General features: G+C 37.0%; 1 protein-coding gene across 3 annotated transcripts in view; it reads left to right on the top strand.

Annotated features, from left to right (window-relative positions):
* LOC149789282 (peregrin-like) overlaps nucleotides 1-24,753 on the top strand; it is a 171,828-nt gene that overhangs the window by 84,053 nt on the left and 63,022 nt on the right. For 2 of the 3 annotated variants that reach the window (XM_089975471.1, XM_089975474.1), the window contains exons 6-12: nucleotides 1,005-1,133; nucleotides 4,917-5,105; nucleotides 10,294-10,417; nucleotides 11,852-11,965; nucleotides 19,858-19,980; nucleotides 21,969-22,259; nucleotides 23,202-23,771. In XM_089975471.1, the coding sequence (XP_089831597.1) occupies nucleotides 1,005-1,133; nucleotides 4,917-5,105; nucleotides 10,294-10,417; nucleotides 11,852-11,965; nucleotides 19,858-19,980; nucleotides 21,969-22,259; nucleotides 23,202-23,771 (1,540 nt within the window). The remainder of the gene's footprint in view (nucleotides 1-1,004; nucleotides 1,134-4,916; nucleotides 5,106-10,293; nucleotides 10,418-11,851; nucleotides 11,966-19,857; nucleotides 19,981-21,968; nucleotides 22,260-23,201; nucleotides 23,772-24,753) is intronic. The other variant, XM_089975473.1, reaches the window with a different exon arrangement.

Below are 24,753 nucleotides of genomic sequence, written 5' to 3'. Positions count from 1 at the left end.
AGTAGTTGAGTTAGCCCATAAATGAGGCAAGATGATTCGATTGTATGTAAATTTAAGAAGCACCTTCAGTGTTATGACTGAACACATCAAATAATGACACTGCTTGCTAATTGCATAGAGTAAGTTGCATTTGATAGATGTTTGGTTCACATGTGGAATGATAATATTATCTGGACTGATGGGGGATGTAATTTGAATTTTACCACTTAACTCGTATTAATGCTATTGCCTTTAGAACGTATTGACAGTACAACTTTATGGACAGTGGTTTAAGTAAACGATTATACACTTGTGCTTTAATAACCTATTTCCTTAGTGTTGTTGGCTGCTTCAGCTTCCATTGATGTTGAGCACTCAGACAAAAACATTAAGTGATCATAATCTTGATATTTGATTTGTGCCTGTACAGGTGGTAGTATAGTTTTTAACCATTGAAGTGGCAGTCAGTTGTTGTGAACATTATTTTTTAATTATTTATTTTGGGTATTGTAGTGTTCATGTAATTAAAATACCTACAAATATGCAATCTTGCACAGCCAAATCCATGAATTTAAGTATCTACAGAGAAGGTTGGTTTGTGATATAGCTTTCACTTGCCCATTGAAAATTTGCACATTCTCCTGACTGTCAGAAACTATATTTTCTTTGTCCAGATACATCTTTTAATGCACCAGCATTTTTCTGTGGAATGGGACATAATTCATTAACCTATGTCCATCCATGCCATCAGATCACATGTCATGTCGGTCATGGATTTCTTCCAGTTGTTTTTTAAAGACTTCATGGATTTAAATTAGTTGTATAGAGAATTGATATTGACAAATTTTTGTCAAGTTTCATTTCAATCCCAAATAAATTTGGATTGAGATATGGCTCCTCATTGGCTTAAAACTACCTTTCATTTGGATCGTGTTAGAGAGGGCAACCATGTCTTATGGATGCAATTCTGGTTATTTTCATGAATGCTGTATTTTAATTGCAAGCTTATTTTGATTATCTTTCAGATGCGGATCCACCAGCTGGCCACAGAGATGCAGCTGCAGCCATTTCTGTTTCTTCTGCGATACACAGTAGATCAGATGATGGAGAAGGATCCCACTGGTATTTTTGCCAAACCTGTTTCATTGGATGAGGTACCTATGACGATAGGGGCTTTTGGTTTAGCATTTATACATTTAGCATCCAAAGGGTTTTCTATACAAGATGAGTGATGTAATATAATGCTTATATGAACAGAACCCAACCAGTGACAACATTAATTTTGTATGTCACAGTATGTTGAAAGAATGTTTTTCAGATTAACGACAGATGAACAGGAAAATGTATATTACATCTGTGTACTTATTGCTTTTCTGCAAAATTAGAAAATGATAAGAGTGATAAGAAAATACGATAACATGATTATTTAGCATTAATACATGATTGAACCCATGCTTTTCTTAGCCAGTGCTTGAGAGAAGGGAGCTTTTGCTATCTCCACAAAATTGTGGGTGTCTCTGTGTAGGCATTAACAAATGTACACCTTTATTTTTGGGTTTGTTTCTCAAATGCAGTTGCTTGTACAGTCATGAAACATCATGTTTTAAATCTTCAGAGTACTTCACTCTGTTATTAAAAGTAGATTACTCTGACTTCATTTCATTCTGCTGTGATAATGCACTTTTCATGCTTTAGGGACACTTGTACGTCAATGAAATTACATTATCTTGCATCCTTCGTAATTATTATGCCAGTTTACCAAATTAGGTCACTTTTAGCTACTTTTCATATGCATGATACTGTACACTTATGATAGGTCAGTTCTGTGACACTGTTGCTTGTACAGTCATGAACAGAGGCATGTGCATGCATCCAGAGAATTAATATGCTGCCAGTAGGTCACTGATCAACTTGTTTATGTTCATGTCAGTATGCACATTTGTAGGATTATGTTAGTTTCTGGGATAATGTTACTTGTTTTGTTATCCAACTCTGTGAATGCATCCTGTGAAGCATTATACTGTAAAGTCACAAGTAGGTCAAAATGAGTTGCTGGTCACACTCCAGCAGTTATGTGCCCTTTTGTTATGTTATGGCTAGTGTCTGGAACACTCTTTGAATGTACATGTTATGAAACTTTCAGTGTAGGTACATTTTTTGTGACTGCTACATAACTACTGAGAAATAATTCACCATGACATGCTTTTTAGGCTTTAATAACAATATACATCTGTTTTCTTTAGGTGGATTTCTGTGACACTGTACAGTGTTGAAACTTTTTAAATGCATTCTGATTAATACTACACTGTAGATATCAAAAGTGAGTGTGACCTACTTTTAATAATTCAGTAAATTTTGTATGCCTTTGATGTCAGAATTCAAGGACATGAACTGGAACAAGAGCAGTTGCTTTTGTACAGCAACTTCTACATAACAGTTCTGAACTAAAATTAGTTTGACTTGCTGGGTAAAGTACAAGATTCGATATTTCATTCAAAAAGGTGAAATGTCACTGGCTAAAACATTTCAGTTCTTTACCATGAAATGTCACTAAAGTTTGTAGCTGGCTTACACTTTGCGTAAAAGAGAAGCCAGTTGGGTTGGGTTCTTTGGGAGTCAGAAGGTCAGAGGTCAAGGTCACTGAATGAAAGAAGCAAAATTTAATTTTTGCATAATATTTGTTCCATACATTGTACTGTTACCAAAGTTTGTAGAGGGCTTTCACCTAATGTAAGAAAGGTATATGCTGATTTGGAGTTCAAAAGGACCATGATGAACGTTTTGCACAGTAATTTTTTCTCTCAAGTATGTTCCTTGGCAAAACTATATGGATGATTTGTACTTTGGGCAGGAAATTTTGGGAGCTAAACTTCAGAGATTAAGGTCACATCGAGTCTGATAGGAAAATAATAGTTTATGCACATCACTGTTTTTTCTTCTTCGGGGTTGGGGTTGGGTTATAGGACTGAATGTCTTGACCAAAGCTCATTGAAACCCATTTATCAATAATATTCCAAGTCATCCTCGCCATGCTATGCTAGTTCCTGCATAGAGTGCCATGTTAAGCATGGGGAAGGAGTATAATGCGTCATTCATAGTACTCTTGTTCAAACATCATTTATTTGGCACTATAAAGTCAGTATTGTATTGACATGCCATCAAACTCAATACATAACCATACATCAGACTATAATAAAATAAGAACATTTGTTTGGTAAAAAGTCAGTTGATGTGTAATAAGGTGAGCAACATAGGTCCACTTTGGCCATTTGCTAACAAATTTCGTGAGCTGCCAGCCATGATTCTTCCAGCCCAGATTCTGAATATTTATTCATCCTAAACATAGTATTGGCAGTGTGCAATAGTTGTGCAGGCAGGTTTTACTTTTAGCGCTACTGAGCATAGACTAGAAGAATTGATGGGATCCTTTTTTGGCAGTCATCTATCTGTTTGGACAAGTTTTTTATAGCCACTCTTAAAACTACTGGAAGGATTTCTGCGAAACTTTATATGCACATTTTTTTCCATGATTTAGTTGGTCCTAAATGAAAATGTTGCTGCTCTGATATCCAGTATGACTACCACTACAGCCATCTTAAAAATCTTGTGATTGTTTCTTCTCCTAAATGGATGGTCATATGAAGATGGGGTTTTCACTGGAAGACTTGGGCTCTCTAGTTAGTCCTAAATGAAATCTGTGCCAATCTGATGTCCAGTATGGCCATCACAACAGCTAGTTTGAATATCTCATTATTATTACTCCTGAACAAAAAGTCATTGACATCGGGCTTTCAACAGTTTTTGTTATGCTTACTTTGTATTTGTAGACAGTGTGCTTTTACCAGAAGACTCTTTATGAAGCCTAGTTCATTCTAAATGAAAATGGTGAACATATGCTATCCAATAAGGCCATCACGGCAGCCTGTTTGAAAGTCTTATTATTGTTACCTCAGCAAAGTGAAAAGTCATATCACCTTGGGGTTTCCACCCTAAGACTTCATATAATGTTTTGTTTGTCCTGAATTAAAATGATGTTGAGCTGATGTCCAGTATGACCATCATGGTGACCATCTTGAAAATTTTGTTATTGCTACTCATCTTATGTGGAAAGCCATTTTGATACGGGATTTTCATCGGAAGAGTTCTTATGGTGCCTGGTTGGTCCTAAGTGAAAATGTTGCAAATTGATGTCCAGTATTGATTCCCCCAGTGACCATATTGAAAATATTGTTACATCTACTTTTCCCAAAAGGATGGTTATGTCATCATGGAGTTTTCACCAGTAGATTTTTAAAATATCTAGTTGGTCCTAAATGCAGATGGTGCCGATCATACATTCAAAATATGGCTGCCACAGTGGTTGTGGTGTAAATCTAATGGTTTTGCTTCTCCAAAATTAATAGGGATAAAATATTAGGCTTTCACCTAAAGACTTCTAATTATGTTTAATTTAGCATCAATGAAATTAGTGCCAAATTGTTATCCAATGTGTCCACCACAGCAGCAAATTAAAAATTAAATTGTTCACCAGAGCAGCAAATTAAATTATCACTGGAGATATCAGAGATGGTTTCAGCACTTATTCATTTTTGCCTAGTAGGATATAAGTCACATGGAGGGACTCATGTTTATGGCTTGCAAATGTAGATGCATTTACCCTTTTGAACGTCTTAGGCTGACCTTCTTTTCCCTGCTTGTTTGTTGATAGGTGGCCATAGTAGCGCAGTTGATAAGCATCACCCTTTATCCAAGAGTTGCAGGTTCAATACCAACCCATTCCAGCACAGTTAACAGCTATCTCAGTATGTTCTTGTAGAAAGCACTTAGCTCCCATTTCCTTGGGTTGATGTGGCCAATAATGTGTAAATGGTTAAATTGTACTGTTAAAACAATTTAAAAAAAAAAAAAAACTCATTTGATGACATTCTCTCCCTCAGGTTCCTGACTACTTGAATTACATTGAGCAACCAATGGATTTCTCAACCATGAGGAACAAGATTGACACCCACCAGTACAAGTCAATTGAAGACTTCGAGGCTGACTTCCAGCTTATGATTAAAAACTGCATGGCCTACAACGCTAAGGATACCTTGTACTACAGAACAGCTGTCAAGCTGAGAGATCAGGTATACAAGCCAGTGATGTTGGGAGGGGATATAGCATTTTGTCCATTTGTTTTTGTGTGTTCATCTGTTCATAAGGATGTTTGTTTATATGTTTATTTATTCATTTCTTTGTTATTCCCTCAATAAATTGTGTATGTGGATGCTTCTCCATGTATGTATGTATGTAACCATATCCACAAAATAGTCAAACTAATTTTCATGCTTGAATGGCTTTTGTAGTTTCAGCTATCTGTTCATTACTCCTGCAGTATCTTTGACAATAATTCACATACACTGATGAAAATTGGTATGTTAATGCATTTCAAAAAGAGTAATTCAATCATACCAAACTATAATCTGAATATACCTCCATGTTCTTTTGTTCCCTCCTACCAATTTCGGTAACAGAGATCTTTAATGTAGTTAAAAGTGCACAGAACATAGTCAATTCGTTCATTGATTTATAATTTCTAACCATACTTTGACCAGAGTGGCCCTAACACTGGCATCCTCTATGCCTTTCATGCATAATGGACTTTACATACTAACACGGCACCATATTGTGTATACTATGGGCGAGTCTCTTTTCTTCAGACAACATTGTGATGTAGTTCATCCTATTTACTGCTGGATAATTCCATAAATTACCAGAATGTTGAGTTTAGAGTTGTATCTCTTTGCACACATGAACATAGAAATTACCACTTGTTAAATCCAAGTAAAAGGCAGATTTGTAGTTGTCAATCTTTTCTTTTCCTTGATTCGACATTGTAAATATCAGAAGCAGACAACATAGTATTTTCCTTCTATGATCATACATGTGTAGTCATGCATATACCCCTTCGCTGAATATGGACTTGTCCAGGAACAAGAAATGACTGGCTAGCATGGTCATCTTTTTTACTGAAAATTTCCACTTGGAGTGAAACATTCAGATGATAACAGCGTTAAGACCCCCATGGGTATAGTCAGGTTTGAAATTATAAATTAATATATGAACTAAGTTCTGTGCATCTTTTATCTCATGTGCTTTTCTTTTTTTAAATCGGTAGGTGGGTACAAACAAACGGGGAGGTATATCAAGACTATATGTTTGAAATAATTTTCATGCTTTAGCAAAATGTATTTTCAGGTATCTCTGTTCATTACTCCTTCAATATCTTGGACACTATTTCACTTAACACCTATAAAAGTATATGTGGATGCATTTCAAGGAGGGTAATATGGCCATAACAAAACTAGATCCTGGCCATAAAAAAACTAGATCCCTGTGAACTAATTGACCTATCGCCAGTTGTCAATCATTCTGCTCGATTGACCAATCAGCGAGCGCTATTATACACACCTCCAGACACTGTTTACGCCCGCCATTTTCCTCCGACAAGCTGCTTCTGTCGATATCGACTCGGCTATTGTATATATTTACAAATTTCGCAACGGTTCGGAGAAGTCGCCCCACTTCGCCTGGAGAAGTCTCCCCAAGGATCATATATAGTAATTCTACAGTAATTCTGAGATATAGCCACATGGTTAAAGCTATATTTATTGTTGTTTTTCTTCAACTTAATAACTTACTAAATTTATAAAATTTGCAACTTTTAAATTTGTCCATTTGATCAACTCCGCTTCTGTACTTAACGAAAAATAAGTGTTATCTGTCCCTTTTGCTCTGCTCTTCAAATCATTAGATGCATTTTAATAATATTTATAGAGATAGTGTTATCAATATTTTTTTTTACATTTACATCTAAAAATGAAACAAGCGTACTAGATGCAGTATAAGTAAATTTAATCGTCGGGTGAAAATGATTTAGGTGATCAATCATTTTTTTCAGTTCTTCAGTTGAATGCTTCCAGATCATAAATATGTCATCTAAAAATCTGAACCACAGAGATGGATTAAACTTTTCGTTTTGAATAAAATCCTTTTCTAATTCACCCATGAAAGGGAAGAGTATATATGAGCCATATTAATACCCATTATCTGTATGTAATTCGTATTATTAAATTGAAAATAATTATTTTCCAAGATAAGTTTTATTATTTTACAAATATCTTCGCTAGATAGTGTGCTATTATTAGGATTGTTATCAAGAAAATATTTGCACGCTTCTATACCATCTGCATGTGGAATGTTGGTATATAGTGATGTTACATCCAATGATACCAGGATTGAAATTATCAGATAGATGTGGAATAGACTTCGGCTTTTTAATGAAAGTAGTTGTATCTTTAATGTATGAAGGAAGTGATTTCATTAAAGGTTGTATAACACTATCAATAAATTTGGATAGGTTTTCAGTATATGAATTACAACCTGATATAATGGGTCGTCCTGGAAAAGTTAAAGGTAAATTATGGTCAGGATTTTTATGAGTTTTGGGTAATATTTAGAATCGAGGGTGTACGTATGTTAAGAGGGATAGTATCAAATTCCTCATATACGGAATTATTATTTTTGAGGTGTACGTATGTTAAGAGGGAAAGTATCAAATTCCTCACATACAGAATTATTATTTTTAGCGATCTCATTAATGCATGTTGAAATTTTTTATTTAATTTCTAATTGACGTTCAACTTCTTTAACATAATCATTTCGATTCACAATAATAATAGTGTTTGACTTATCATCCCCTTTTTAATCACTATACTTTCGTCATTCATTAGATTATATACAGACTTAATTTCGTCCTTATAAATATTACTATGATATTGCTTTAATTTAGTTAATATCTCTTTTGTGATCGTGTATATATATATATATATATATATATATATATATATATATATATATATGAATTACATAAAAGATGACTTAATTGTGTTATATAAAGGTTATTTGGGTGACAAGTTTTGGGATGACTTCTCCAACCAATTGGGGCGACTTCTCCAGATACATGGGGGCGAGTTCTCCACATACCGACGTAACTTGGAGAAGTGCAAGCGATGGATAAATGCTCTCGCTTTCTGTCTCTGTCTCAGTGTTGTTTCATATGGCAAATATTGCTCACCAATATCGTATGGTATATCTTTTAATGTTATCACGCATGCCATTTTCACAGAATGTTTGTCGGAGGTTAAGACGTCAAGTCACGTGTTCAGTAGGCAAAGCGATCTACCTTCTGGCGTAAGGTCAAGTTTATTATTTGAATGAAATTTGTATTGTTGCCTACTTGTATATTACATCTTTTTCATCTCTGACCCTATTGTAACCTTGACTATCACATTTCATTTCAAACAGAAACTGATGAAACTTTGATGCTGATGCATCTTTGTTATTAGTATATTGCATTAGTATTTCCTGCCCCCACATTGTGGTCCAATAGTTAGCTTAGACTCAATACTAGGGTAGCATGGGTTGGCTTTCATGGTGCATCTTCGAGCAAGGCACTTATCTCACTAGCCTTGGCACTGAGCTGCTAGTTTAGTGATTAAGGCATAGACTTGAGACCTGAAGTCACACCTGATTAGCCCAGACAGTACACATGGTGTTTTCTTGGGCAAGGCAATGTACTCTGATCCCCTAGGCATGACATAACCTTCATAGTGTTAATGTGCATAAAACACCAAAACCAGTAACAAAACCAAAACCCATCACCTTGGCATCAATCATTCATGTGAGTCTTTTATATTATTAGCTACTATGAATGTGATCCTGTTTGTGAGAGGAGTCGTGTTTATGAGTAAACACCTTGTTTTATTTTTAATCTCGGGTGAAATTAACATCCTTTCAGATGGACATAGAACATCTGGAACATGAAACAATAGCATAATTTATATAGATGATACAGCAGGAGCAGAACACTGACAAATTTAGATTTAATACTTGAAATTAAATTGTTTTTATAATTTTTGGTCAAATTGCATAAAATGTGTAAATAAACTGCTCATCAAGAGTTCTGGCTTCCATTAATTCCATCACTCAAACAGGACTGCATATTCAGAGTTTTGTTTATTAAAAAAGATAACACAAGCTAAAGTGTTTTTTTAAATATATAATCCTATTGGAACTTACACCAAATTGGAGATATGTTCAGCTGTATCTATGGCTAGCATTTTGGGTGTTAGTAGTCCTTATGGGCATGTATCCATATTTATTGGACAACTTTAAGAACTAATTCATGACACTGTTAATGAATATCATAGTATGCCAGGGTAAATTTTGTTTCAAGCAAGGTTTTGTCATAACAGTGGTTGATTAGTATTTACTGGCTTTTTCAACACAGGATATTTCATGCCAAGGAAATATCAGGTAATTGCATATGTCAAGCACATCCCAAGGCAATCAACAGAGGCTGGTCTATTCAGGTTTGCTGAAACATGACTGTCAAGAAAACAAATGAAAATGCTTTTGAAACCTCACGATAAAACAAATGACAACAGAGTACATGTAAAACCTCATCATATGATATTTTATTGGTCAGAAGGGAAAATCTTAAGTTCAAGGTAAACATGAATTAACACAATTTTAAAATTTTAATGGGATCTGAGTATGTCATGTGTATAAAGTAAAACCTGTCTTTGAACTACTGCTACTATGAGAGACCACCTGTCTTAACAGATTTGATTCCTAATGCACATATTAATTGATACTATAGTATTTTGACCTGTCTAGAGAAACCATAAGTTATTGGCAGACAGGGATGTCTTTTAAGACAGGGTTTTTTTAAATATGGAGAGCCATGATATACTGAGGGGCTGTATAGTAAGGTGCAGTATTAAACAATCTAAAGTCATCAAATACATTCATCAAGCTACTCTGTAAGGATGTACAATGAAACTTTCCTAAAATGGAGATTAAGTGGATTACAAATGGACTGTAACTTTTTCCTTTTTCAACAGTTGTCTTTTATATAGAGGTGAAATATGATGATAAAATAAAGAAGTTGGGAAGGGTTTTTATGGAGGTATACTTTTTATATATTTGCTTGCCAGATGAGGTTTCACTGTAGTGAGATGAAACAAAAGTCTTTTCTTTAAAACAACATTCAGATGGATGTGACATTTTCATGGTCATCATTTTAGTCACGATGATAAAACTAGACACCTTTTTCTACATGGGCTGGACCAATGTGGGTATGTTAGAAAGCTTACCACCCATGGGTTGGTCGTATTACTGGGGTTTCCTTGGTTCTTCTGCCGCCAGTTATACTGGTCACCATGTATATTATAATGGTATAACTGTAATTTATATCTGGCCTTTTTGCAGTGTGGTATAATAATACGTGCTGCCAGGAGAATGATTGAAAAAGTGGGCTATGATCCTGAGACTGGTCTCCATTTACCTGAGCCACCAGAAGAGAAATCACATGATCCACTTATCCTGGATGATTGTAAATACACTTTATATCATAATGAGATATTTTAATACATCACTGGTAGAAAATTTAGATTGCCACACTTTATTATGTATGTTATAATAAGATATCTGAATGCATCAGTGAGAGAAAATTTTTGTTGCCTCACTTTCATTACTTTCATTTCCAATTGGGAAATATATCTGCCTTTAAGTTTGTTATTCAAAAATTATATTTCCTTATTGTGGCCTATTTCATTAATATTTATGTTTAGTGCGTCTAGGTCTTACTGCTTAAATAATGGCGCTATGTAGTGTGTTTCGATGTTGACTGACATCGTAACGAAAGTAAAATTTTCAGGAATATCTCACACAGCTGGAAGCTGATGATGATGCTTTTCTACAAAGTAAAGTCATAATGCTTTAGTCAGACTTTACTTACTCTGATCTCTTTTATCAAGTAAATTCAAAATTCATATAAAAGAAATGGACCTGTTTTCAAGTTTCGTTGTCCTACATTTCACTTGGTTGGAATGCGATGGAAGCCGGGAATGCTGAAATCAGGTTAAGTTGAAGTATACTTCTTTAACAAAATGAATAAAAATATATCAGTATTGAAGAAAGTGTTTAGATAGCTTCGTTTCATTCAAGATTCTTATCATCCTTTTAATCAATTTATTTATTCCAGAAAATTTGTTCTGATGTTAACATCAGAGCATGCTATACAGCACCGTTATTTGGGCATTTTTATTTTAAACCCCACAACAACAACAACCAAAACACACCAGCTAAGTAAATGGGATGCACATATTAAGGTTTTGAAAAAATTCTTTTCATAATATCTGATACAGGTAAGGCCTCAGATGAAAATTGAGAAAGGGAAGAGAGTTTGAGAGTCATTCAGTTTTGTATGGAGAAACTCAAATGGAATATTTGACTGTAATTGTCATCACCAGCTATTAGTATAGTTGCAGATAAGCTTTTGGCATGGTTTTATATAGGCACTCAGTCAAGTTCACTTAGTTTTGTAGTAAACAAGAATATTTTTTTAACTTTATTTCTTCACATGGAAGTTAAATTTTACCTTGTCTGCATTGTAATTACTGTCCTGGGAGTGATAGCGTCAACACTGAGATGCTGTCATAAAAGTCTTTTCCAAAACCAATACAGTAATGGTACCTTGTGGTAAGACGATGCTTTCCTCAGAACCCCTGTTAAATTATAATAATAAAATAGGTCTTCAAATCGGAGTTGTACTTTGAATTTGTTGATGCAAAAACCAAACTTTTGAAAAAGTAACAAGGAAATTATTTGTTCCTTTCTGAAATTATGGACTTTTTAAGAATAGTTGAAGAGAGGCCAAAGTATAATGGCAATTTCCTAAATTTTGAATACATGAAGTTAAGTACAATAAACACCAATAGGTTATCCAAAGAAAAAAAAAATAACATCTTTTTCCAAAATTTTTCAGTTGATAGTTTTCTTGAGAAAAAGGATGGACTTCCTCTAGAGGAGCAACTCAATATTCTCCTGGAAAAGATGGACATGGCTATTTTGTCCAGTAAGTTCCGCAGTAATGATAAAGGTAAAGGTTTCTGAAGTTTACTAAGCGACTCGGATGGCTGGTTGTCAACAGTTTTGCTTTCTACTACTCTGGAGTCCATATTTCTGATCTGATTTCAATCATACTAGGAATATATGTTTATAAACATTCAAAATCTTGAACAAGTTTGATAATTAGTGAGATCCATGTATTTTAATGCAATGATCTTTCACCTCAATCACTAGCCTTGTTACCACTCTCTTAGGGTGTATTTCTCATCCAGTTATGATCAAATTTGGACTTTATGCTTATATCACGATCTTGGATGACCTCGATAATGACTAAGAGCCACATAAACTAATGAGGTCATCAGTATCTTGGATAAGTTCATTGATAAGCAAGATCTATGCATATCACTGAGGTAGTCTTGCATCTGGTTGGCTGACCTTGTTACCACTCTGTATTTCTGATTCATTTTATATTAAACTTGGAATCCTTACTTGTATCATCAAGATCTAAGGCTAGTTAAAAATTGAGCACGATGCACATATAATGATGAAGTGATCTTGTGTCAGTTTGTCTGAGCTTGTTAAAGCTTTGGAGACCATTTTCCTGATCCAGTTTTGTTAGACATGGGATGTTTGCTTATATCATACATTTTTTAACAGGTTAGATAAAGAATGAGGTGATATGTCATCAGATGGGGCAAATCAGATCCAGTTTTGATCAAATTTAAAATTTGGGCTTGTACCATCAAGAGGTTGTGTTGGTTCAGAATAAGTGAAATTCATATCAATGATGCAGCCTTGCCTCAAATTGGCTCAGCTTGTTACCATTCTAGAGATTGTAGTTCCGATCATTTTGATCAGACTTGGTAAATAAGCTTAAATCATTAAGATCTTAAACAGCTAAAATCATGAGCATAATAACAATGTGATTTTACATGTTACTGATTGAACCTGTCAACAGTTTTGGAATTCTGTTTCTGGTAAAATGTTGTTAAAAAGTACCCAACTTGGTAGATAACCATGTGTCATCAAGATGTACATGATTTATTATGAGCAGTATCTTCAAATTAATGCTGATCCTGTATATGATTGGCTGAGCTTCATGACACATGAATGTATTTTTGATCCAGTTTTGATCAGACTTGGTAAATAGGCAAATATTGTCAGTATGTTGGATGATTTTTACTATGAGCAAGTCTTCTTGAAGTATTTGCATCTGATTATAGGCTTTATTTTGTCACTCCAGACACTTTTTAAAAAAACAGGATTTTGATCAGTTTCAGAAAATAAGCCTAAGTTTAGTTTGGTTATAATTGAAATTCAAGCATATTAATGATTGACCTTGCATATGCATGGTTGAAATGTGAACTACACTTCTGACAGATTGTTGAATAGTCTTTATAATAAAGATGTTCATTGATTTTGATTATGTGTAAGATCTGCTAATATTAATGAGTTAATCTTGCATCTGATTGGTTGAAATTGTCACCACTTTGGAGACGGAATTGTAATCAGAGTTTGCTCCACATTAAACTTATATTATCATTGTTGTAGACAGGTTCTGTAATAAGTGCTGCATGTGCATATTAAAGAATTACTTTGAATCTGATGGGCTGCTAGTGTCCTTTCCAAACCTAGAGGCTACATGTCTCATCTAAGTTCTGTGAAACTTTGTAAATGGCTTTATATCATGGATCATTGGATGTGCAGAATGTGCCATAGGCATCTCAGATGGAAGCTGTTGAGTTTCCTCTCGTGGCTCACATAGGTGGTCCTTGCCTCGCTGCTGTAGAGGAGTGTGCTGAGCACACAGACCTTGTAGATGTGCGATTCAGTCTTCTCAGTGAGGTTGGGGTTGTTCCAGACCCTCTGGTTCAGTCTGCCCATAAAGACTGCTGCCTTGGCAATCCAGCTGTTCACCTCAGCATCAGTGGAGAGTGAGCTGGAGATGGTGGACCTGAGGTATGTGAAGTTCTTAACAACTTTCAGGTTGTACCCATCGATGGCAATGGTGGGAGGGGAGTCTGCGTTTTGCACCATGACATTCGTTTTCATCAGACTGATGGTCATTCCAAACCAATTACAGGAGTGGGAGAGGCGGTATATCAGCTGCTGTATTCCAACTTCCATGTGTGATGTCACGGCTGCATCGTCAGCAAAGAGCAGTTCATGGATGAAAACCTATGACTTTAGTCTTAGCACGGAGAAGGGCGATGCTGAACAGCTTGCCATCAGCCCTGGTATGGATGTACATTACCTCGCTGCAGTTCTTGAAGGTGTACTGAAGGAGCCTTTAGAAGAAGATGGCAAAGAGTGTCGGCTCAAGGATGTAGCCTTGTTTCACTCTGCTGCTGACTGGGAAGGCCTCCGATGTTACACCATTGAAGCACACTGTGCTGGGCATATTCTCTTGGTACGATGTGATGACGGGGCCCCGAGTGGCCGAGTGGTCTAAAGCGCTCACCGTTACGGATCGCTGCCATCTCAGACTGCGTGGGTTCGAGTCTCAGGCTCGGCTGACGTGGGTATGTGAGAAAGCCTGCCAGTAGCTTCTCGTGGGTCGGTGGTTCTTCCAGGGGTTTTTCAGGGTTCTTCCTCCACCAATTATACTGGCCGCCATGTATAGCCTATCTTGTGCTGAAAAATGGCGTTAAACCCTACAACAACAACAACAACAACAACAATGTGATGACAGTGAGCAGTCGTGGGGGGCAGCAGATCTTCTGCTCCGACTGACCAGGTCAGAAGCCATCATCAGGTCTATAAAGGTAATGTAGAGGTGTGTCTCCTGCTCACGACACTTCTCCTGCAGCTGGTGTAGTGAGAAGATCATGTCTACAGTTGACCAGCCAGCTTGGAAGCCTCACTGGGACTCTGGTTAGAAGCAGGGGTCTGCAAGCGTACCAGGGTGTCACGGGCGAAAGCCTTTTCGATGATGCTGAGGAGGGATATGCCCTGGTAATTGTCGTAGTTGCTGTGGTCTCCTTTGTTCAGAGAAGTATGTGCAGCGGCTGGAGCAGTACTGATTTCCCATTCTGTAGGACTTCAGGCATGATTCCATTGCTCAAAGGAGCCTTCCCACAAGCGAGGCAATCAGTGGCTTTTCCAAGCTCTTCCATGGTGGGCAGTGTGTCTAGTTCCTTCATGACTGGCAGGTCTGGTATGGCGTCCAGGGCAGTGTTGGTGACTGTGTTTTGGGTTGTATACAGCTCAAGATAGTGTCAACCGCTGCAGCTGTTTGCCCTGGTCTGTGATGACTTTGCCCATCTTAGACTTGAGGGGGCGGTCATGGCGGTGGGGTGGCCTGTTGCCTTCTAGATACCCTCGTACATGCCTCTTGCATCCCCAGTGTTGGCAGCTGTCTGTATACTGGTGCAGTGGCTCAGCCAGTAGGTGTTGGCGCAGTTGTGGTCGGTCTGCTGGGCGTTGTTTTTGGTAGTCCTGAGGGCTTGTAGTGTACTAGGGCTAGATGCAGCCTTGTATGCCAGGAGGGCTTTCATCTTTGCCTCAGTCACGGGCTCCATCTCCTATTAGTTGGCCTCATACCAGTCAGCATTTTTATGCTCATTCTTCCCATAGCCAGTGAAGGCTGAATTGTACACATCGTCCTGGAGGTAGGACCACTTTAAGTCAATGGTGTCATCTTTTGTGTCTTTGGTGAGAGCCTCCTGCAGTAATCTCATGAACTGCTGTGTTTTCTCTGGGTTGCTTGCTCAGCAGGTGTTGATGCGTGGGCAACCATTCTTCTTGGTGTGGTGTTGTTATTGTTGTTGTAATAGGTTTAACGCCATTTTTCAGCACACGATAGGCTATACATGGCGGCCAGTATTAATGGTGGAGGAAGAACCCGGGAAAACCCTGGAAAGAACCACCGACCCACGAGAAGCTACTGGCATGCTTTCTCACATATCCACATTGACCGAGCTTGAGACTCATACCCACGCAGACAGGTGAGATGGCAGTGATCTTTGATGGAGAGAGCTTTAGACCACTCAGCCACTTGGGCCCCTTGGTGTGGTGTAACTTCTTGGGTATTATTTGCACCTTGCTGGTCACAAGGGAGTGGACAGTGTCGCAGTTGACACTGTGGTAGCTGTGGGTGAGGAGGACACTGGCAAGTTAAGCACGCCTGGTGATGATATGGTCTAGCTGGTGCCAGTGGCGGGAACGTGGGTGTCTCGATGACACCTGGTGGATCTCCTTGTATTTGAAGGTGTTGGTCACACAAAGGCTGTGAGAGCAGCACATCTCCAACAGGCGCTGACCATTCTCATTGATTTTGCCCTTTTCTGTGAGAGCTGAGACAAGTGGGCCAGGCCTCATGGTCAGCACCCACTTTAGCATTGAAGTCTCATAGTAGGTAGAGGCCTTCATTGTTGAGGATATTGGATATGGCTTCATCTAGAGCCTTGTAGAACTTGTCTTTCTCCTCGTGGGTGGCGCAAAGGGTTGGGGCGTACACGCTGAAGATGTTGGCTAGGCCTGAGGATGTTGACAGCCAGAGGGTAAGGATTCTCTCAGTTCCTGATGACAGAGGCTCAATGAAGGTGACTAGCATGTTCTTTACAGCGAAGCAGACACCGTGCTGCCTAGGTTCATCCAGGGGCTTCGCTTGCCAAAAGAAGATGTAGTTGGCTTCCCTGATGGTGCCACTGTCAGCCAATTGGGTCTGCTGGAGGCAGGCAATGTTGACGTTCAGTCAGGAGAGTTCTGTCAATGACAGCAGTCTTCCATGCATCGTTGATCTGCTCTAGGTCGGAGGTGAATCCAGGACACATGGTCCTGATGTTCCAGCTAGCAAAACACAGAGCTGGAGTCTTATTCCTTCTTTGGGTCTTGCCTGGTGCAGAGTTTGTTGCCCACTTTCCAAGATGGTTCTCAAAGCTCCACACACCCAGTGAAGCAGGCAGGCCATGGCAGGTAGCACCTTACTAACTGGGGGCTGCCCAGCTTGAGGCAGGTGGTAGCTGTCCAATGAGACATGGTGATCTCTCCCACCATTGAAAGCAACCCCTGTTGCCAAGCTCTATGCCAATCGAACTTTGGCATAGAACTGGTAAACTGCAGTTTCCCATATTGTGCCAACGCCTTAGGACAACACTGGAATGATGTTGAAGTCGGTGTAGACCGCCATAGGGACTCTGTCTCTGGATTTTCTGGTGAGGTTTATTCCCTTAGCCTTTTCCTTGAGTGGGTATAGCCGCAAGGCAGCGGAGGTATGGAATTGGAGTTTTCCTTCTCCTAGATAAGCTACCATCCAAGGTTTACGAGTCCCATCTACCTGAAGCGACTGGTTTTAAGGTGCCAGTGGCCCACCATCACCCCTTCTCCTGTTAGACATGGAGTATATGTATAATGTGCTGTTCACGGTAATCTTGATGGATTGCCATGAAACTTAATATTATAATCATCACCTTATGAAGTATATATTGATAGATATATTTGCTTCTGCAATGTTTATTAGATTTATTGCCCATTTTGTCTTGTAGCTGAATGTAGTGTGCCACAGGATATTGTGACTGCAACTAGACTCAGTTTTTACTGCACTGCCATGAGACTTTTTACATGTTATGGTAATGTTATGGTAATCATCTTAAGAATTTAATATCAGCAAATCACCATGCTCACAGTGTTTCTCTTTTTGTCCAGCAGCTTAATGCAGTGTTCGATAAAATCTTGTCTCTGCTTGTGATTTGGATTTTTAAGGTAGCTTTAAAACAAATAGTCATATCACTATGATGTCTGCAGTGTGACTGTTTATAGAGAAGTATAGCACTGGGGCATCATGCCACATACATATCACATCATGTCCCATCCAGTCACATTATCCTGACACCAGGCTGACCAGTCCTAGCACTTACCTCTTAATGCTGAGTACCAAGTGAGGCACCTGATAGTACCATTTTTATAAGTCTTTGGTATAACTTGGCAGGGGTTCAAAATTACACTTGTAGTTTTGTATAGATCACTATGATACTTGGTCATTATTTAAAGGTGCACATATAAACAAGCATTGTGCTGCCTTGACATTTGTAAATTATGGTCCTTTTGACATATAACTTTTGATAATTGCAAACATATTTGCAGTTTTCAAGTGAATTGCTGTGTAACTTGTTATATATTTTATCAGAAGATATGCATGTTGACCAATCATTTCACTCGTGTTGTATTCAGAAGAGTTTTGCCCTGAAATCGTACAATAACAGCGTTTATAGGTTACTGCATTTGTATGGGAAAATATGAATGAGTTTTTCGATATAAATACTGCACGACTTTGGGAGTGCAGTATATCCGTTCGACAAAACGCGTTCATATTTTCCCATACAAATGCAGTAACCTTTTTAATATATGTTCATTTTCTTATTCTACCAAATGCTTAATTATATTAACAAAATACACTACAAGAAACAAAGTAACTGAATGTTTGCCGTATTCCAAAATAAATACACAAGAGCAGATTCATCATTACACAACAACATTATTACTCGCACAAAACTCCGCCCAGATAAATTTGAACTTAGTCTTGTGCTCAACATAACTTTTGAAAGAAAATGGCATGTCTAGTTAAAATTGAAATTTTGGAGGGATATTGTGAATGAATGTACATTGCAACAACTTTTCCATTAGATCTGGAATGAATAGATTTTTAAAAAAATTTTCATTCTACAAAATTTTGTGATTATGGACTGGATTTATATGTGACAATTCCACATGAAATACATCGGATTGAAGAAGTGAGGGAGAAGCATGTTTACACCTGCAGATGTGTTTCTGTTTCTGCCATTGAATGTTTGAAATCATAATGTGGCAAAAATACGAAGTTTTTCAATTGTAATTATCAAAAAGATGCTTTGGAATTTAATGCTTATTTCATTTTGAGTGCAGCAAGGAGGATGTAATTGCACTTACATTAAAAATTACAGTACAGTTTCAAAATGTGTAATCAAGTTTGAGAACCCATGACATGGCTCATGTAATTTGGATTTGCAGAACTAAGAAAGTTCATTTTGAGGAAATTCAGGAAGTAAAACTAAGTATATTTTTTGCCAGCTAAAGAAGAGTTTATCCCTTGTCACTTGTATGTTATTTGTAAGGACCCTTTCTGGCGTCAACTATATAGCTAACCTATATCCGAAACATTGTATCAAAAAGTTGACACAGAATGTGCCAAAGCAGCTGGAATGTGGCAGTCAGCAAAACATTTGCTTTACTTCATTCAGAAACAAATTTAATCTACTAAAACGTAAAGCGCCTACTGTGCAAGTGTATGCGATTTGTTTACAAATCAAAAGTGCTGGCGTCTGCGTCTGTTGTTTGTTTACAATAGAAAGTAGTTTCTTTATGCATGTGAATGCAATATAAAGGTGTGCAATATCCTAAAATATTGAACGATTCTGACAATGAGCATATAATAATTTTATATATTGAGCTCAGATTCCAGATGGGACAATGGTTGTGTTTGACTCCCACAGGACGATCTTTAGTGAGTCACATATTAACCTTGTCAAACAGTGCTTTACCCATTTTCAACTGGGATTACTACAGCAGTGGCAAAATTTGTGTGTATTTACGCTTTTGTACAAGAGTTCTTTGCATCTTGGTCACTGTTGAGTGAATATTTTTGTTCCAGAAACAAATTGGTACCTTTGTAGTTGTATTGATGTGTTGTTTAATGTGTGTATGTATGCATTTGTAAATTAAGTCATCCTGAAGAAGTATTTGTGTTCCATTAACTCGTTTTTTAGTTATATTTGTTGGTTGTTGAATGTGTGTTATGTACGTTTATGTACAGGAGTTCTGATTTTATTTCCTTATGACTTGAATATAATACCATTTTTTTGGTGCATACATTTCTCATCTTTAATGATTCAGAATGTTTTTTTTTTTTATTGTGTCTGTAATTTTAATTTTGTTATTTCATTACAGAAAGGAGGTCAAAATTAGCCAAGAGAATCAGAAAAGAAATAATTAAAGTGCGTCGTAAGCTTGCAATTGAAAAAGGACACAGCATTAGTGATGCAGATATGGATGAAAGTACTCATGAGACAGGTATTAACTATTAGCTTTTCTAGAGAGTGCTATTTTCTTAAGAACATTTTTTTTTATTGTGTAACCATGTACTAAGATTTTACAAGTAGCTTCATGTTTAAATTCAAAGTCTTGTACATGCTGTTCAAATGTTATCGTAAACAGTAAAAACTTGCACTCTCTTTCATAATGGTATTGTTTTGTATTAAGATATTAAGATTACCATCAGTGACCTGAATATCTGGGTGCCAGAAGATAGTTTCTTTCTCGGTGCCCAGATAATTTTTGTTGAAATGAAAATCATATATTTTAATGAATATTGTTTGAAAATTAATATCTTTATTGTCACAATTTTGCCCATCAAGTACAGTGTCTAGGTAGGTAAATTTTAGAGGTACCATTATATCCTTGCTTGCTTGCCTATAAAGAACACTTTCATTTTGGTTGCATTCTAGTGTTTCTTCATTTGGAAATCTCCAGCAGTGTGTTCATTTTGTACATTTAATGTTGGTGGTGACGAGTTTCCCTTGATGTAAAGATTGTCTTTGAGATCAGAATATGTCATCTAAATAAAATATCTTTACTCATATTATCCTAAATCAGAAAATCTGTGAGATAGTCCATATTTTCCCTAAAAAATGCTTGAACCAATCTCAACACTAAAACTACAAATATGGCAGTCATTGCCCAAATTTGTTAATTAAGCCAAATAACTTGGACTGGTTAATGAGTTTAATTCCAGACAATCATTGTTTGTACCCCAATTATAGGTATGAGGCTGACCCAGCTACATCCAAAATGTGGTTACCAAGGGTGTGACTGTATGTGTGTGGTTTGGATTTTTAATGTAGCTTTAACAATTTTTCAATCATATCACTACGATGTCTGCAGTGTGGCAGTTTTTTCTCCCTTAATTATTATAAGAGTTCTTGCCCTTATGTACACAGCTAGGATATATGACAGAATTTTGTGAATGGATTAGGTCTTTGAGTTCTTCGTTGATTAGTGTGTGTCATAGTACATATTATTGACATCTTCTAAAGATATGCATGTTGATCAATCATAAATAGTAGCACTGTTTTACAGAACAGTTATGCCCATTTTTTCTTCAGGCTCGACTCGCATAAGATGTTGGAGAAACTTGCAGATTTGCACATCATTCTTTTTAATTTTTATTTTTTAAATTCTACTTAACATTTTGAAACTTAATCATATGAAAAAATACAGATGTACCCTATAGGTTAAATTATTTATCTGTGCTGCTTCAGTTTTTTTGGTTGGTTTAAATAGTTGTATATTTATATAGATCATTGATATGTAGTATGTATATTATGGGCCCAAGAATACTGTATTGATGGATAAGTATGATTACAAATTTTCTTTTCTGCCATCTCAGTCCTTGAATGACCACCGCTTAAACATGTCAAAATTTGGAGGATTTTAAAAAATTCAGTAATAAAAATAATTTTGACTGTTTTAAATGTGAATGTTTGACCATCTAAAGTCAATCTGGATAAAATCAGATCTCCACTGTCCTACATGAAGATTTGAGAGCAATTGCTTAGGGGTCTTATTCAGGTGACCTTTGAATTAGCCAATGGAAGTGCAGCTTTCAGAAATATAAAAGGGAATCTAAGTGTTCTGCATATATTGATGCACTTAAGCCATACTACTCAGTTTCCCAAATGTGAAGATATGACTTCACAGATTGACTGATAAAATGAGCAGTAATGGTAATAATATAGGTCAACAGAGCCTGACCCCTAAGTGGTCACTGTTAGATCTTCATGTAGGACAGTGGAGATCTGATTATAATCAGACTAATATACAAGCAACATTTAAAGCTTGTTTATGGTATCTTTGACAAGAAAGCTTACCAACATGCTCCATTTATTTAAAATTCTGATATAATTCATAATATATGCCATGTTTTTTTTCTTCTATATTAGAAGTATATACTTATGAAGAAGACATAAACAATTTATTTTTACTTCTTTTTATCACAATAGCATCAGACACTGCTTCTCATAGTTCTCTCAGTCCACCATCTTCACCACTCAGAAAGGAGGTGCAGCAGTCCAGGGCTCTAAGGGTCTCCACACCAACTACACCAAAATCTCCCGTGGATAAATCTACACCATCCACACCTAGGTCCCCCAGGTCAACCAGATCCCCACCCCCACCAACTCTGACAAGGAGTGTCTCCTTGGGACGAGGCAGAGGAAGAGGTAGAGGCAAGGGCCGTTCACTGAGCACCAGGAGTGAATCAGAGATGGAGCCAACATTAACGCGTCAGCAAGGTGAGAAAGCTTTGTCATCAGTGTTTTAAAATGTAGCAAAACAATATAGTTGAAGGTACATAAGATTGTAGGGATAATGCACAATCTATTTTGTGCAAAATCTGGCCAGAGCACAAGGAAAGAGTTTGAGGGTTCAGTCTCTGGGTGCTGTGAAAAACTGTGAATTATTGCTATTATGTTATCAGTTACTATATACATAAGGCTTCCCAAGTGGCTGAGTGGTCAAAAGCACTTGCCTTTACTGATCACTGCTAACTCAACTCTGCCTATGTGGGTTTGAGTGTTGGGCTCAGCTAATGTGGTTATGTAAGAAAGCTACCCATAGCTTAGCTTGGGTCAGTGGTTCTTACCAGGATTTTTCCGGGTTCTTCTTCCACCAGTTATACTGGCTGCCATGTATAATCTATCTTGCACTAAGAGATGGCTTAACCCCCCCAAAAAAAAAAGAAAAGAAAGGACAACTAGGTATTTAAATTTTATACTAAATTGTATTTGAGCAGTATGTGAAATTTCCATGTTTATGAGCACATAACACCATATCAGTTAAGCTGGCCCTATCATGTAATGATTTTTAATATACTTTATCTTGAATGATTTAGGTGGTTGGGGAAAAAAATGGAAAAGAATTTTACATAACATTAGTAATTCTTGTCCAGTTTCTGTAATTGTTTTGTAAACCATGTATATTTCAGATGCATTTCAAAATTATATTTGTACATATGAGTCTGAAAATCAAACTCACTTTGTTGCCTAATTTGAGGACTGAATTTTGCTCTTATTGAATACTGGTTCACAAAAGAAGGGTTATATTGGAAAAATATGAACTAGATGGAAATGAGAAGTTGATATTGATCGAAGATTCCCGATTTTGGAATGCCAGCTGTATTTCATTTTGCATGCTGTTGCTATTTCACCCAAAAGATCTACATTTCATTGTTTCAGATGAGAAGAGAAACCTTGAAAGTTCCAATAAATCAACCATTGTTTCTGCACAAACTCCTGATTCTAGGTCAGCCCCATCTACCCCGCCAACTGGAGGTGTTAACCGCAGAACAGCTGTTCTCTTCAGTAAAAAGGGCTTCAAAAAGGATAATGGGAAGGATAGTGGGTCCAGTGCTCCTAGTACACCAGCACGTAAGCCTGGCAGACCACCCAAAAATAAAGTTCCTGTGCCACCGTCTGATTCTCCACAACCCCCTGTGTTGGAGCTTATGACCCCCTCCCCACAAAGGTCTCCAAAGAGTCCAGGCTCTAGAAAGAGATCAGCAAGTGCTGTGACCTCACAAGACATGGAGTGTAGGCCATCACCACCAAAGCGTCAGTCATCAATGACAGAACCTTTGCCATCATTCTCTGATCCACCAGACATCACTAAAAAGGACAGCTTCATGGTGTATCGGGGAACAGAGCATCTGCGCAGCTCGTCCGAGTCGGAGAGTACATCAGGCATCAGCAGCAGTGATGAATCTCTGTCAGAAACATCAGAGTCAGGGTCTAGTGATAGTAGATCTGGTAGGTGAAAAAAACAACAACAAAAGCACATTTAATTTGGCTTAGCATCACTCATTGTGTATACATTGTACTATCGGAGCTTGTGTGCTATACATGATCTTTTTTTTAATCCTCAATGCTTCATTTTAGTGTAGAGACTTCATGCTAAAGTTTACTATTTCCCTTAAGATAATGCTTCATAGTAGAGTCAATAATAGCTGCTAGCAATTACTATTTCTTCTTTATACAGATGTCTTTACATGCTCATATTCCAATATCTATTTGGAATATTTATTCTTCTTGTGTAGAATGCTTGTCCTAATCTTAAAACACTAACAAAGCTAAAGTTCTGATAGTAATTCTTAGATTTCCTGTTATATTTCCTTCACATATATAGTATAGGTGGACAAAAACTTTATTTTTAATGACATCGGTGCCAATATTATTGGTGGTAGAGTTGATTAAATACTAGTCTAATCTTGCTAGCTATAATTTCTAAAAGTGTCCACAAAGAATACTTCAAGCTTCCATAGAACTGATTGAGCTTTGTGGTGGAGCTGCCTGATTAATTGAGTCTAAAAGGTAGGGCTTGTCAAAAACTTTTCCCGAGCACTCCAGTATTTCATTTTTCTCAAAGTATATTTATACTTTTTATCAAAATTAGTTATAATTTTCATTAGTAAAATCACAGATTTGGATAGGGGGCTACATTTTTATGATAAAACATAGAGCAAATATTTGATGTTAAAATGTGTGCCATACAAGTTTTATAGGTCTTCTTTATGATATGATGCACTCAGGGTATTGGTTGTATTTTCATGTTATTATTAGTGAAATAATAAGGCATGGTCCAAAATATTTGCAGCCGTGAATGATGTACAATGAATCAGGATTCATCACTGAATCTGTGATTGTCTGTGGTAATTGTCATAAATAATATCTTTGTTGTAGTTTTAAATTATGGGCCTTGTTCAGTTGTATCAGTCTGATTTGGGTTCATGCA

Source organism: Sinohyriopsis cumingii, chromosome 11 (assembly GCF_028554795.1).
Source record: "Sinohyriopsis cumingii isolate HCF-2022 chromosome 11, ASM2855479v2, whole genome shotgun sequence".
In the NCBI taxonomy this organism is placed as follows: Eukaryota; Metazoa; Mollusca; class Bivalvia; order Unionida; family Unionidae; genus Sinohyriopsis; species Sinohyriopsis cumingii.
The sequence above is the reverse complement of the archived record's forward strand: the minus strand, read 5'-3'. Positions and strand labels throughout refer to the sequence as shown.